Raw genomic sequence first — 16,977 nt, forward strand, 5'->3', positions numbered from 1 at the left:
AATATTTTGATGCGTTAAAGTCAAGTATTTTCTAAATAACATTTATTATTATTTTTCGAAGTATCTTAGAGCTAATTTTTAAAGCATGTTCGTTGAAACTTTATACCCGGTTTAATATTACTGACACAAATTGAAAACGTCTAACATTACCTCGGCTCGCAAATCAACCTAAACGAAGGAAAAGCTAGATAACTTCTGTGCCTCGTTTCAATGTCTGAAACTTCAGACTGCAACCAATTTTAAAAATCATTCACTTTCAATCACACTTCTTGGCGAAAAAATAAAATCCAAGTAAAGTGTTATGAAAGTAATCTTCTAAAATTCAATTCTTTTTCAGTGTTTAATGTTTGATAGGATTTCCTATTTCTCGTGACGTCATAGTTTGACGGGGGGTGGCGCCAGTATCAGCGCCGGTCCGATGTGGTCCCACTTCGGGCTGTGGGACGCGTTGCTATTCGAACAGTTGTTTTCTCACGATGAGGTCGCATGGATATCCTTATCTTAAAAGAGGAATGTTAGTTGCTCTCGCTCCTCTGGCGGTTTTGGCGCTTTTATTTCCAGGTAAGTTCTACGATTTTTTTTTCTCCTACAATCAGTGGAAGTAATCCTGATTTAAGTTTTGATATAAAAACTTCGATTGCACCTGTTGAATGCTTCTTAGCAAATTTAAAGCAGCATTGAATAAAAAATGTTTCAAAAGCAATAAATTAAATTATATTGCAGCATGCATTTTTATATTATTTTAAGTGGTTAATAAAAGATGTCTTTTTTTTATCATGCATTATCATTTTTTTTTTATAGAAATTAGTTTTCTGAAATTGCGATATCTATAGCAGAACACCTATTCGTTTCTATTTTTTTAAATAGCTAAATTATATTTAAATGCAAATTCTTTAAAACAATTCTATAACATTGAAAATATGTAATATAGTACTGCCCTGCAAAATTTTTCTAACAAAATATATTTCGTTTTAAAATTATATTACAATTTCAGAATTGAATAGCAAAAAAAAAAGAAAATTATGATAAAGCGTCGAAAAATATTTTTTAAATATTTTATTAAATTTGATACCTCAAGTTGTTTCTTTTTATATTATAGTACTGATTTTTGCAATGTGATTTAAAGCATATACTTTATGAACTGATAGTGGATTAAAGAAGAAGAATTGTTAAAATTATTCAATATTTTATGAAATATATTATATCCTAATGTATCAAGTTTGGAATATTTGAGAGGCAAACTATGTTCCGCACATGAAAATAATATCATCGTGGGGCAGAAAAAATTGGAAGTATATTATGAAATCAAAAAGTATCACCGTTTAATTATTCAACTGCATCCAAATTAAAAAGTAAATTCCAATATAGGCATTACGTGGAAAATTACTTGAAATTTATTAGTTGAATAAACCATTTCAAATTAAAGAATAATTTCAAATTAAAGAATAAAGAATAAATTAAAGAAATTTGTCAAATTAAAGAATTATTTACAGAAAATTGATTTATTTTTAATACTAATACTGTAATGTACCAATAATTTATACTTTTGCGTAATTCACTGCTTTATAAAATGATACATATTTCCTTTTATTATATTTATTATAAATAAAGATGTAAAATAACGGCAAGTTATGCTTTTTTCATGAAATAGTTAGTTACGAATGTTTGAATGATTTGTTTTGTCACGTTTATTGTCACGTTTTGTCACGTTAATAAAAATTTTTGTTGTAAAATTAATAAAAGCCTTCAAGTTATGAGATTAAACTTCATTCTGTATAAATAAAGGAAGGCATAAAATATCGAATAACTGTAATTATTTCAAATCATACAATTAAAATATAGTCATTATTTATTAAAGATATAAGAAGTATCAAACCATAAAAAGTACAATAAAAGAGGTGTACATAAAATACTTAATAATAATGTTGCAATGTAAAAGATACTTTTACCATAAAATCTATTTTTGCTGTACAATTTTAATTCCGTAATTTTAAAATAATATTTATTTAGTTTCGATGATACAGTTATTTTACAGTAATATTACTGCCGAAATTACGGTTAAAAATTTTTTTTTTACGGTTAAGCATTTTTTTGTTCTGTAAACTGTGATTTTAAAGTAAAAATTACTGGCATTTTGAGTGAATACACTTTTTAACATAATTTGATCCAAAATTTTTTCAATGTGCCCTTCCGTTTTAACCATGTCTGATATGTTTATTATTATTTGTTTATTATTATTTTTATAATGAAACTAACTTAAATCAACCCGCAAAGTCTACAAGTTCCTTGATTAAGAAAAAACATTTTCGTAACGAACTCAAACCTCAGTTGGAGTTCAAAAAATGAACACATACCATCGCAAGAAAAATAATTGCTCTTAGAATAACGTTGAATGTTCAAAAACCTGATTAAGATATTAAATTTTTTCTGTGGATTTCTTATATTAACACGCGTTTATTTTTGTTGCTTTCTCCCGTTGTTACCAAATTCACTTTGTAGCATTATTATCTCCAGCAACTATCAGAAAAAAACTCTTGATCTCTTTAAATGGTTTAGTAGGCTTCTTTTAAACTGGTTTAAGTCGGAATGATAAAAAATCAGATGTCATTATATTTACACAAGAAACGTTGTGCCCACGACAGTAAGTCACGAATGACACAAATCACATAGCACGGATTTTCCTTATTTTTAACGAAGGAAACGAAATAAACTGAAATGGTTTAGAATAAAACAATAAAAGTTTCAACTGAACTTCTTAAGAAAGTTAACTACATCCTCAACACATTTATGTACGAAAAATCCACTCTTAAATATTTAATTGCAAATTGTTTTGTTTTTAAGTAGATACTAAAGGAATGTTAAGGTACATGAAATGAAGAATTTTTAATTTTTCCAGGTTACAAAACTAAACATGTGATATGTAGCGGTTTAATTTTGATGATATTCCATTTGGATTAATGTTTTACTTAATTGATGTAAAATTTTATTATTAAAATAATTATTAATAATTTTTATTAATTATTCATATGTTTTATTTATTATTAATAATTTCTATAAATTTTAATTTCTGTGAATGTTTTGCGCCTCAAAAGTTTGAATGTTAAAGTGCTCATATACTTTTTTTATATTTTATTTTAAATATTTTATATTTTAAAATCGAAAATGTTTCAAAATATATTTTTTAGAATAATAATGAAAAATTTTATCAAGTAGTATATTCTATCATAAAATTAATCAATTTATTAATTATGTAAAAATGTTTTCTAAGGCAGCTGTTTTAAGAATGCATTCCACACAGATATTTGTTTTACTTTAAATCAATTGCTTCAATAAAGATGATTAATTGTGTGCCGGTGATTTTACATTTGCGTGATTGCAGTCTATTAGGCAAAAGAACTATACAAGTATAAATATTACAATTAAACAGATTTAGAAAATTTCTTAAAGCGTTTTGCAATGAAATATTCTGTAAAATTAAATGCAATATTTATTTTAAATACTTATTGAATAAATAAACTCTCTATCATGGTAAGTGTAAACTTAGTAAAGCGAGATACAACGTTTGTTTGAGATTTTAAGACAAAATGTTATGAAGACTTGTTTCGTTGCTGTAGGCATCTACTTTGCCTAATGTTATCATATATTGCTAATTAAAATTTATTGAAATGAAACACAATTATTTACCACAATGATTAATTTTCAAATAATATAACAATTTAGTTTGAGTTCAGCATATGTAACATCGTGTCAAAAGCAGTATAATATTAATAATTCCATTCTTCTTCACTTCAAACAATTCGCTGAGTATTAAAATGCATGTATTGTATAGGCATACAAACACAATTTATGTAAATGGACTTAGAATAAAAAAAGCTTAACTGGAGTGTGAAATTATTATGAATCTCAGTTTTGCCAATTTTGGCTTTGTCATTAATGTCTGTATACGATTAATCGATATTTATTCTATCACTTAGTTTTTGTTTTGTTGCATTAAAAAATTGTTAAGAATACCTAAAAATTTGAAAATAGTAAACTCATTTACATCGTATACGTAGAGGGAGAGGAGGGTTAGCGTGGACATTTTTTACAAATTTCGATTGCCAAAAACCCCATTTAATATAATTTTTTACTGTTGAAGAATTTTTTAACAATAGTTTAGACATTTACCTGTTCAGACATTTACCAATAGTTAGACATTACCAATTTCACATTAAAAAAACAAATCGCTTTTTTAAAAGATAGATTTTTTTTGTTCATGTTAGCCCCACTACATGAGGATAACTTGAATATGTTATGAATCTAGTATGAACAAACTTGATATAGTCATTTATTATATATAAATCTTTAATTTATTACACATTAAGCTATAATTATAACCTGAATGATGTTTACGTCAATCCAACCCTTATTGAAAAATAAATATTAACATATTTTAATTAAAATACTTTTTTTGCAGTCGATTGTTTCCATATAATAAGATTTGCGTTTTAAACGCAATTCAATAGATTTGAAAATTATTATTCAATTTGATTTATTTAAAAGCAAAGAACCAATATCTTAAGTTTAATAAATTAATATAACTATTTTTACTTGAGGAAATGGTCCGAAAGGGCAACACACCGAGTGCATGTCCAAACGATATATTTAACTCATTGGGGGTAATGTAGAATAACTCGCAAAGCAGAAGACGGCACCATTCACCGATGTTATGTCTTAGTTTATTGTACGTGAAAAAATTAATACGTATTGAAACCTTTGTTTTTTATTTTATTCATCTATATTAAATTATATTCTTCTAACTAAAGTGATAAAACATCTCCAAATTTTCTTAAACTGAGTAAAACGAAAATTAGAAACATACCTTAAAAACCATCTTTTACAAATTCCTACTGTTGTGTTCAGAGTGCAATTATGCAACCATTCAGGAAATGTACTGAAGGTTGACGATCTACAATATCTCTCTGTAAAAAACTGGCCAGTAAATAAAAAAGTTGTTCAAGATCTGTTCCCATGTCCTCAACAGCTTTTCCGATGCTTAAAAATTCCTATTCAAGTTTTTTGTCAAACAGTTTTACTAAACCTTATTCGTGATTGTTTTTCAATTGAATCCTCGTTTTTGATAAGACCGCTGACCTTCTCAAAATGTAAATCTTTGTATTGTAACGCTCAGAAAGCACAATATATATATATATATATATATATATATATATATATATTTTTATAAAAACTCGGAGCTTATCAATTTTCAAGTCTTGAATATTAAGTGTTTAGTTACTAAAACCCTCTTATCCTTTTATAAATTTGTATAAAGGCACGACGGGAAATAATGGCTTATAGAATATCCTGCTGCTGTAGTCAGAGCAATAGTTGGATAAATCAAATCTAGTTGAATTAGCACCATGTTCCGTCATAATAGATACATAATTATCATATGGAATATATTTAGAATATTATCTATATGAGGAAAATTTACAACTATATTTATGAACGTGTAATACCGTGTTACGCATAATTACCTAATTTAGCATTCTATGTGAAAAAAATGGTAACTGTATGACAGGAAATAAAAAATTTAAAAAAGCACTTTCGGTTTGAGCATAGCATTAACGGTAAAACTTTTCTGCTTCATAGAATAATTACAAAATATGAACGAATTCGATGAATATTTTTTAATAGTCAAAGCGATAAAAACTTCGCATATTAGTTACAATTCTTCGAATTTTAGAGTTTTTTATATTGCAGTTTTGAGAAGATCAAAATTACCAAAATATGGTAAAATTTATCATGTCTCTTTCTCCCTGAAAACATAAAAAGCTCTGTAGGTTTTACCGAAAGGCTATGGTAATGGTTTAGGTAAAATTAACAAAAAAATATGGTTTTATAATGTGTAATAAAATTTAGTATAAGTGAAGAAATTTAGATGGGCACGGAAAACCATTTATTGGGTAAAATTTGCTTTTCAGCAATGTTTTTTTACTAAATGTTTAATAATAAGAACTATAATTTTGAAAACCTGAATTTTCGATAAACCGTTACCATGTGAACAAAATAAATATGAAATAAATTGCTGAAATACGATAGATTATGGCTTTGTTAACCAGAATTATAGTTCCTTTTATTAAAAAAAATATTCGGTACTTTTACCAAAATGTGTATATATATATATAAATATTTTTTATAAAATAACTTATTGCTTATTATTTTTTTAATAATTAAGAATAACAAAGATTTACTCAAAAAGAAAGTTGTGCGAGTATTTTTAACGATCTTGATTTTGGGGATAAATTTTGCTTTTGCGGTTGCGTCTATTTTCAATTGCTTAATGTGAGAAAACAGGGCTTAATGTGTGCGTTAAGCTTTAGAAACCCAAAGAATATGTTGGGATTAATTGGTTGTCTAGACGATCTGTAATATGGCTCTCTAAAAATGGAACAGCTGCGTTTTTACTCTGAAAAAATTTAGACTTTTTAGGGACTCCTGGGATCCTATATGCATTCTCCTGGAATGATAGCGAGATGGAATGATAGCGAGACATATGCATCAATTTATAGCAATTAGTATAAGTAGGACTGTCTACAAATGATGTCCTGCTTGTCGGAGAAGAAAACTTTTCATATCATTGTGACAGTTTGCGATAAGGGGGCAAAAAAAAAAAAATATCCTCATCTAGAATCTCGTGATGAGGTATTTTTGGTTTTTTTTCTCTTTAGAAAAATTAAAACATTTTAAATCAACTGAGATTGAAAGATAAAATCTGAAATATGAACTATTCCGTAAAGAATTTCGAATCTAATTACGGTTTAAAGAACCCGTGAAAAAAAAATCCATTTTCGAAAAATCCATTATCCGTAAAATCCATTATTCGTAAAATCCATTTGACCGTAAAATCAATTTTACTATTATACCGTACTTTTTACAGTAATATTTGTTTAAATAAAGTGATTCATTGATTTTACTGTTTCATTTCTGTAAAAATTAAGATCAATAGCAATTCCCAAATTAGAGCAAAATCTGCTTTACCTTAAAATTCATTTCTATCGTAAAACCCAATTTTACTGTAAAATATTATACCATAATTTTTAAAGTAATATTTATTTAATTTGAGTGATTCAATGATTTAAAGGTAATTATTACTGTAAAAAATGTGGTCAATCTAAATTCCCAAATTATCCAAAAATGTGATACAAAGTACCCAAATTGAAGTATAAAGCATCTCTCTGCCACTCTGTATATTTAAATATATATATATATATATATATATATAAATGAAGAATAAAATAAAGAAAAATTATAGACATATTAAAAAAAATGGGGGGTGGGAAATAATAAGAAAAAAATAACAAACAACATTTTATTAAAAAAAAAAAATGAAATGTTAATTAAAAAACCGGAAAAAAGACCGGAAAAAAAAAGATATAATCTTTTCTTCAGCCCACACGATTATATCCGCAAAACAGAGTGCTTTCTGATATTGTATCAATAAAGCCAAAGCAAAATATATTAAAACAATAGTGTGAGGAGCACTCAAAAAATTTTTTTATAAAATAACTACAAATGAAATAGATCATAAAAAGTAAAAATAACATTTATTGAAGATTTATCGGACACGAATGTAATCAGAAAATATGATATACGTTCATCTACTCTGAAATTTTATATCGTCGTTTAAATGTATATCATAGTCACCTATGCAATTACGAAATGGATACAAATGTATATTTTTTTTACAAATTAAGTAAATTGTAGTTGTAGTTATTTTATAAGAAAATTTTTTGAGTGCTCCTCACACTATTGTATTAATATATTTTGCTTTGGCTTTATTGATACAATATCAGAAAGCACTCTGTTTTGCGGATATAATCGTGTAGGCTGAAGAAAAGATTATATCTTTTTTTCCGGCTTTTTTAATTAACATTTCATTTTTTTTATTTTATTTAATAAAATGTTGTTTGTTATTTTTTACTTATTATTTCCCACCCCCCCCCCCTTTTTTTCATATGTCTATAATTTTTCTTTATTTTATTCTTCATTTTGAACTTATCTAATGAGTGCTGTTTACTTGCAGCTTAAGCGCAAAAAATGAAACTTATTGTTTTTCTTAACTTTCTTAGTGCTTGCTTGTATTTATTTATTTATTATATATATATATATATATATATATATATAATGTATGTCAATGCTTCAAAATATTTTTCAGCACTATAGAGAATCCAATTTACTTAATTTGTAAAAAAAAATATGCATTTGTATCCATTTCGTAATTGCATAGGTGACTATAATATACATTTAAACGACGATATAAAATTTCAGAGTAGATGAATGTATATCATATTTTCTGATTACATTCGTGTCCGATAAATCTTCATATAAGTTCTTAATTAAATTGCTCTGCTTAGGGAATTAATATCAGATTTAAAGTGCCACTTATTAAAATGAGTTTTATATTTATTTGAGTCATGAACTGAAGTGATTTATTAATATCTTTGAAGAATCTTAGGCAGATAAAGATGCAGGTAAGCTGATTAATTATACGAGAACGTGCTAAGAGAATTATTCCATCCAAAATCAGAAATAGAAATTTATATCTAATATCGAGCAATTTGGATTTAAATTAAAGCAAGATAATTTATAGTTTTTAGTTATGTTTTGTATATTACTTTCATAAAAAAATTAAGGGTTTCTATTTTGATGTTATATAGCTTAACGTCATCTCATTAAAAAAATACTAACTATTTAAAATTGTAGAACTCTAAGCAGTTATCTTATAATAATTACTTTATCTTTGATATAACGGTACATTTTATTCGTATAGTTAGCAATACTGATTTTAATGAGCTAGTTTCATTATATATGCTATATTAAATTTGAATTCGTGAATGAACATTTTGTTTTATTTCTTAATCAAATATTATCTTTATGTTACTCCTATGTACGATGCGGAATAAAAAACTGACCACTTTGAATAGCTTTTTATCGAATGATCTGATCTTTACGCTTTAGGAATCAACATTATTGATTCGAGGGGCTGACCTCAAGTATGCAAATCAATTAGTGCAAACGATATTTTAAGTTACGAAACCAGACACAAAGCGGATTTGGATCTCTGATCATCAAAACATAGGATGCAACCTCAATCTGGGAAATATGGTCCCCATAGTTTGGTCAAGAGAGCGATGCAAAGTTTAGACCACTTAATGTTAATTTTACGTTTTGCGTATTTCGTCATATTGCTAGAACTTCTTGAGTGGATTGAAAAAATTTCAGCACACAATTAGAAGATTCTTTTATATAAAGATAATATCATGCAAAAGATAAATTTTTTTTAAATAGTAAATATTTGTTATTATTTTATTAAATAAAATAGTCGAAAAAATTTTTGAATTTTAATTTATACTTCCTTACATAACTTTTAAATATGCAATTTTACAAGATAAAATGTAAAATTTGATTGAAATTGGTTGAATAGTTACTGAGAAGTAAAATTTTAAAGAAGTCATATGATTAAAATTGGATTTCTCAGGAACTATTCACCTGACTCAGCTCAAATTTTGCCTTTTGCCAAGTTAAATTACATACTTAAAAATGAAGGAAGACATTTGCTACCTTAAAATTACACAAAATGACACATATTGTCGTTCATTACGAGAATTCTAAAATTATACTTTAGGAGCGGCAATTATGAAACACCCTGTGCATTTAAAATCAGTTAACATTTCTGGTTTATTTACAACAGTGTTTCCCAAAGTGTGGTACGCTTACCCCCAGGGGTACGGGAACAGTTTAGCGGGGGTACGCGTTCTAATGCGAAATATCTTACAACAAAAGAAAATGTCAAAAATTTTATTTAAAAACAAAGCTAGTCATTAAAATTTACGATTACGTATTTTTCTATTGGCAGAGTTAACAGTTAACTCTGTCAATAGACTGCAGAGTTATAAAGGGAAATTAATTTCTGCAGAGTTAACAGTTAACAATTAGTTGTGTCAACAGCCGTTTGTGATTTTTAACTTTTGTGTAATTGTTTTATAGTAAAAAATACATTCATTTTTGATTAGTGGTACACAGCATTACGAAAAATTTAGAAAGGGTACACAAAAGTCATAAGTTTGGGAAACACTGATTTACAATATACCTCTAATGTTTTTCTTAACATTACGTCGTCTTATTTTTGACTTACAGTTCGTTCAAAAACAAAGAGAACATTTTCCGTCATTGCCAAAACTTCCTTCAACAATAGCTGTTTTTTTTCTTAAATTTATTTCAAATCGTTTCATACTTAAAATTTATAGAATTGCCAGTAAACTTATTTATTACTTTTCAAAACGACCTAGTATTTTCCACCATAAAAATGCTATTGTGACCATTTTTTCTCAAAATAAATAGAAAACATAAATCTTATTGAAAGAAAGCAAAATGCTCCTAGCTACTTTCATAAAATTTCTATATTATCATTTATTTGTTTATATGATACGTAGATTTACTGAGATTTATTCAGAAAAAAACACTCGCTTTATCCGGATAGTGGAAAATTGAATTTCTTTGAATTTTTCTCGGTCCCTAAATCTTAGCTTAGGTAATAGGGAAAGATACATTCTTTTTTTTATAATTTTTCCTTCTTCTTTACTTTAGCATGCTTTCCGCTCACTTCATCCTTTTTTTTGTTCTTTGGCTTTCTTTTTCTCTTTAGAATATAGAAGTGATAAAATATTCATTTCTTAAGCCGTACTTAAGTTATTGTAAGACGTACCATCCGTCAGAAAGTGTTTACTTATTGCTTTTAAGATCATAAAATATAAATATTGAAGTTTTAAACTTAAGCCTCCGTTATTTACCCTACATAATAGGATAATGAAGATGTTTTTGTATCGCCTTTTATTGATCCGTAATTATTTAACGACCTGTTCAAAATTTTTTGGAAAACATTGTGCCTGGACTTTAAAGCTTTTAGTTTAACAGTTTATTATACAGTGAATAATACTTTGCCCTCGCTAATGATCTCATCTATTATATTTAGAAAATCTTTAAGCTGTACACCGTAGAACAATTTTAGTGTATCGAGCAACGAAAAGTGATGGAAACGTTTTTGCACTAAAAGTAGTGAAATTTTTGATGCAATCAAATACCAGTATAGTTCTTGGTATAAACACTTGTTTACACTTAAAATAGTGCCATTAATTTTGATGTTTCTGCTTCCATTTTCGGTGCTCAGTAACACTAAAATTTATAATATTTAAATCTATTATATTTAGAAAATCTTTAAGCCGTACACCGTTGAGCAATTTTAGTGTATAAAGCCACCAAAAGTGGTGGAAACGTTTTTGCACTAAAAGTAGTGAAATGAAATAAAGTTAATTCTTGATGCAATCAAATACCAGTATAGTTCTTGGTATAAACACTTGTTTACACTTAAAATAGTGCCATTAATTTTGATGTTTCTGCTTCCATTTTCGGTGCTCAGTAACACTAAAATTTATAATATTTAAATCTATTATATTTAGAAAATCTTTAAGCTATACACCGTTGAGCAATTTTAGTGTATAAAACCACCAAAAGTGGTGGAAACGTTTTTGCACTAAAAGTAGTGAAATAAAATAAAGTTAATTCTTGATGCAATCAAACACCAGTATAGTTTCTTGGTATAAACACTTGTTTACCCTTATAATAGTGCCATTAATTTGATGTTTCTGCTTCCATTTTCAGTGCTCAGTAACACTAAAATTTATAATATTTAAATCTATTATATTTAGAAAATCTTTAAGCCATACACCGTTGAGCAATTTTAGTGTATAAAACCACCAAAAGTGGTGAAACGTTTTTGCACTAAAAGTAGTGAAATAAAATAAAGTTAATTCTTGATGCAATCAAACACCAGTATAGTTCTTGGTATAAAACACTTGTTTACACTTAAAATAGTGCCATTAATTTTGATGTTTCTGCTTCCATTTTCGGTGCTCAGTAACACTAAAATTTATAATATTTAAATCTATTATATTTAGAAAATCTTTAAGCCATACACCGTTGAGCAATTTTAGTGTATAAAACCACCAAAAGTGGTGGAAACGTTTTTGCACTAAAAGTAGTGAAATAAAATAAAGTTAATTCTTGATGCAATCAAATACCAGTATAGTTCTTGGTATAAACACTTGTTTACACTTATAATAGTGCCATTAATTTTGATGTTTCTGCTTCCATTTTCGGTGCTCAGTAACACTAAAATTTATAATATTTAAATCTATTATATTTAGAAAATCTTTAAGCCATACACCGTTGAGCAATTTTAGTGTATAAAACCACCAAAAGTGGTGGAAACGTTTTTGCACTAAAAGTAGTGAAATAAAATAAAGTTAATTCTTGATGCAATCAAATACCAGTATAGTTCTTGGTATAAACACTTGTTTACACTTAAAATAGTGCCATTAATTTTGATGTTTCTGCTTCCATTTTCGGTGCTCAGTAACACTAAAATTTATAATATTTAAATCTATTATATTTAGAAAATCTTTAAGCCATACACCGTTGAGCAATTTTAGTGTATAAAACCACCAAAAGTGGTGGAAACGTTTTTGCACTAAAAGTAGTGAAATAAAATAAAGTTAATTCTTGATGCAATCAAACACCAGTATAGTTCTTGGTATAAACACTTGTTTACCCTTATAATAGTGCCATTAATTTTGATGTTTCTGCTTCCATTTTCAGTGCTCAGTAACACTAAAATTTATAATATTTAAATCTATTATATTTAGAAAATCTTTAAGTTGTACACCGTTGAACAATTTTAGCATATAACCACCAAAAGTGATGGAAACGTTTTTACACAAAAAGTAGTGAGATAAAATAAAGTTAATTATTGATAAAACCAAACACTCAGTATAGTTTTTGGTATAAACACTTGTTTACACTTAAAATAGTGCCATTAATTTTGATGCTTTTGCTTCTATTTTCGGTGTTCAGTAACATTAAAATTTATAATATTTATAAGATATGATACACAAAAGAGTCGTTAAAATTACTTTTAAGTTAAAGTAATAATAATTTAATTATTTAACATTAGAAACGTATACTTGAAATTAAAAAACTGTTTGTAAATATCACAGCACAGAGAGGGTAATACATTTGCAAGCTTGAACTATGCTTAAAAAGTAAAAGCAAGGGGAAATGAAACATAAACTTATTAAATACAATTGACAGATATTTGAAATTGAAATATAAATGTAGTCATTACCTTGCTAAAAGTTTAAATAAGTTTAAACAAACAATAGTTAACAAGTTACAATAAAACAAATTTTCAATATCTCGTGTTTGATTGTAAACAATCTAATGCTATGAACTGACGATATTCAAACGTGGAGGAAAATAATTCATGAATGATGTGAATGCCTGAGACTAGTTAAAACATTCTTCCATTACTAGTGTTTAGATTTAACTGCACCAGTTAAAATGTATCTGAATACTCAATTTGGTATTAGAAATAAAGCTTTGCCTGCATGATTTTTGGGATTGTTGAACTATAAATTTGGTTTAATATTACATCATGATTCTTACAGCTCATAACTGTTAGAATTTTTTGAATTAAAAACAGACACGTAACAATTAACTTTTATTTCAGTGGAATATTCAGCATCGCGCTTACACCTTCTCGATTGCAATCGGTCTACCGTTGTTATTGGACTATTTTCAAATGTAAATCGCGAAAATTATTCTTGAATGGAATAAATTTACCTGAGCTTGGTGTAAGCTTTCTCAATTATCGTTGTTCATATTTAACTACACTCATATATGAACGCTCAATTTGGTATTAACTTTAAATAAAGTAATTGTTCACACGAGTTTTGGAGTGTTTCAGCATCTAACTCTAAAAGTATTACAGCTCAGTTCAGAAAGTGTTAGAAATGCTTTCGCAATTCGTTTTTATTGCTTCATAATTCGAGCGCGCATCCACTCATTGGACTCAAGTAGATTTTTGCTAATTCTGCATGTATGCTAATACCGTTTCTAAAATGAACTTCTACAAATATTTGAATTTCAGCGTTTGAAGACAGGCCATATTTTTCATTTTTACAAAAACTCGTAGCACCTTTTAGCTGACATAAATACGCAAAATGATTAAAAAAAACCCAAAGAAAAAGATAAAAAATGAAAAATTCTCTTTCCCATGGTAATTATAAAGCTTCATGAAAAACAAAATATTGTTCTGAATTATTATTGAACCTGCCTAAACTGATGTGTATAAGTAAAATAAAAATGTAGAACAGTCCGTTGATATGAACTGATCGCTTTTAAGCGTTCAGTTTTTCTCCACTTTTTTCCTCAGTTTGTTTCGGCTTTCTATTGTCCTCGTGAGAAAACAATATTTCAAAGTTTCTAATCAAGAAGGTATATTTTATTTTATTTTATAACCGTCGTTGAACAACCGATCCAATTTTTGGGTTTACGACTACTAATGATCAACTCCGTAGCCTTGTAATTTTGAACCCAATCCAGAAGACAAAGGAATTCCTGGATCAAGTATAGGGAGAAATTTGCCTTCGTGGAGGACTTTTGATCTACCTTTCCATGTAACCCACATTTGTGTTACATGGAGAGGTAGACCACGAGAGCCTCCCACGGCTAGCCTGACTGCAAGGAGACTCTAACCCATGATCCGTCTACCACTGAGGATATTTCACGTCAGCACTGTGGTCGGTAAACCGGGGTTCAATCGCCGGGATCGAACCCCGGTTCACCTCATTAGAAGGCGAACTCTCTATCCCCTGAGCCATCGCGGCTCAAACAAGCAGGTACAAGCGTTCATCTTTATCATTGCTCACTCACCTGATATTTTAATTCTTTGTTGCTTATGCGAACAAGAAATAAAGAACTTTTTTGTCGCTATGTAATAGAAATATGAACATTGGTTCAGTGACTTTGTTAATGATATTAATATAAATAATTTCTTTCTTGAAATATGTTCGTTGGCAAAGAAACAGAAAACACATTTTATTATGAAATCCCTAATTTCATTAATTAAAATCATTATTTTATTTGCCTTTATTATTTTATTATGCCTTAACTGGTTTTTTTTTTGCGTTTTCCTTGGCAATAATTTTTTTTTCCTTCTCATTTTCTAAAAAGCTTTACAGTTATCAAAACATCCAATCAAGAAATGATTTCGAATTCGATTTCGAAGCTTATTGCCTTAACCAATCATTAGTGAAATTTATACTCGAACTTAATAACGGATGATCACATCGAAGACTTACTAAAGCTCAACTATAATTAATTAAAGGTAATTTAGATTCCCAGTGGATAAGAGTGATTATAGAAGCATAATCTATGCGCATTTATTTTTTACGTAAAATATCTGTGCTCTGAATATTCTGATAATGGTTTTATCTGACAGTATAACTACTGGATTATCTAATAAAAGGTCTAAATATTACTTTCAAATCGAGAATAACATAATTTAGGTGAGCAAATTTTATGTCATGCTGGAGGTAATTATAACTTTAAGAAAATCTATTATTGTATTTCATTTACTCGAAGTGTCAAACATATTTTAGGTGAAAAGTACCATTTGTGAATACTCACATATAAAATCATTACTTTCTTTGTCTTTACCACTTTATGCCATGTCTGGTAATTTTATTGCGTTTTTTGGCCATAATTTTTCACATTTTCAAAAAAAAACTACTTTTATCAAGACAACCAATCAAGCAATGATTTCGAGTCTTACTGACTTACCCATTAATTAGTGAAATTTATACTCGTACTTTATAACATATGTTCACATCGAATACTTACTAAGGCTCAACTATTATTAATTAAAGGTAATTTTGATTCCCAGTGGATAAGAGTAATTATAGTAGAATAATATATGAGTATTTATGTTTATTTTTTGCCGAAAATATCAGTGTTCTGAATATTCCGATATAGGTTTTATCTGGCAGTAACTACTGGATTTATTTTTGTCAAAAAAAAGAACTAAATGTTACTTTCCAATAGGCAAACATGGTGAGCAAGAGGTATGCTAAAGGTAATTATAACTTTAAGAAAATGAATTATTATATTTCATTTATTCGAAGTATCAAACACATCGTAGGTACTACTTGTGTACAAACGTACTACTTGTGAGTACTCTCAAAAAATATTTATTGTATTCACATACTATTTAGTAACACTATGATGAGATTGTTATTTATAAAACATTTTACTTAATTATGTTAAACGCTGAGTATAAAAGTATAAGATTAACAAGAACTGCATTTTTATTAATTTGATTTCATATCGTTGCTAGGGCAGTCTTTCAATCCCAATTGGAACTATTTTCTGCTTAGCTAGAGTACTCAAGTCTATAACAAAGCTCAAAGCTTGATGGTGATATGAAATACTATCATTTCCTATCTGCGATAGCAGACATTTTAGCCAATAAAACTTTTGTCCGATTTTCGACCAGCAAACGAGAACACATTTTTACAAGAGTTTTATATTTGATGTCAACACAAGGTCATTTTATTACTGCTATTTGCATAATTTATCGCCACATTATCGTTAAATCGAATTTTTTGGCAATTTTTCGTTTTTCTTGAATGCTAAAACTGCAACTTCAGTTCTGTTCCTCATACCTACGTAAGTTATCATTCTAAATGATGTAAGCAGATTGTATCGCCATCGATCGCGAATTGATATTTCAATCGCTTTTTGAGGTAAATCAACAAACAGACGCAAAGCAGAAAAGAAGAAAATAATGAAACTAAATGATAAAATGAAATAATAAAAGGTTTGAAAATGCAATTTTTTGTCTGATTTAAAATGAAAAAAGAAATGATGGCATAACTAACTAACCAACTTTCTAAAAGCATTGTGCGAGTTTTCGATTATAATCGAAGCTTAAGAAAGTGATGGGTCCTTAAAATTTGTTTTGAACTCTATTTTAAATGGGACTTCAAAATTATTGCATATCTCTGTTGCCTCGTGCAATTATTATTTTATTTAACTAAA

The 16,977-nt window shown here is 27.8% G+C and overlaps 1 protein-coding gene across 1 annotated transcript in view; it reads left to right on the forward strand.

Moving 5' to 3' along the window:
• The first annotated feature begins 428 nt into the window (after nucleotides 1–428).
• The window catches only part of LOC107447418 (uncharacterized), a 93,872-nt gene continuing 77,323 nt past the window's right edge, over nucleotides 429–16,977 (forward strand). Inside the window, exon 1 of the mRNA XM_016062333.4 lies at nucleotides 429–561. Within this exon, the coding sequence (XP_015917819.1) occupies nucleotides 477–561 (85 nt within the window). The 5' untranslated portion in view covers nucleotides 429–476. The remainder of the gene's footprint in view (nucleotides 562–16,977) is intronic.

This window comes from Parasteatoda tepidariorum, chromosome 1 (genome assembly GCF_982258835.1).
Source record: "Parasteatoda tepidariorum strain Cologne lab strain chromosome 1, Ptep-v5.0, whole genome shotgun sequence".
Taxonomy (NCBI): domain Eukaryota; kingdom Metazoa; phylum Arthropoda; class Arachnida; order Araneae; family Theridiidae; genus Parasteatoda; species Parasteatoda tepidariorum.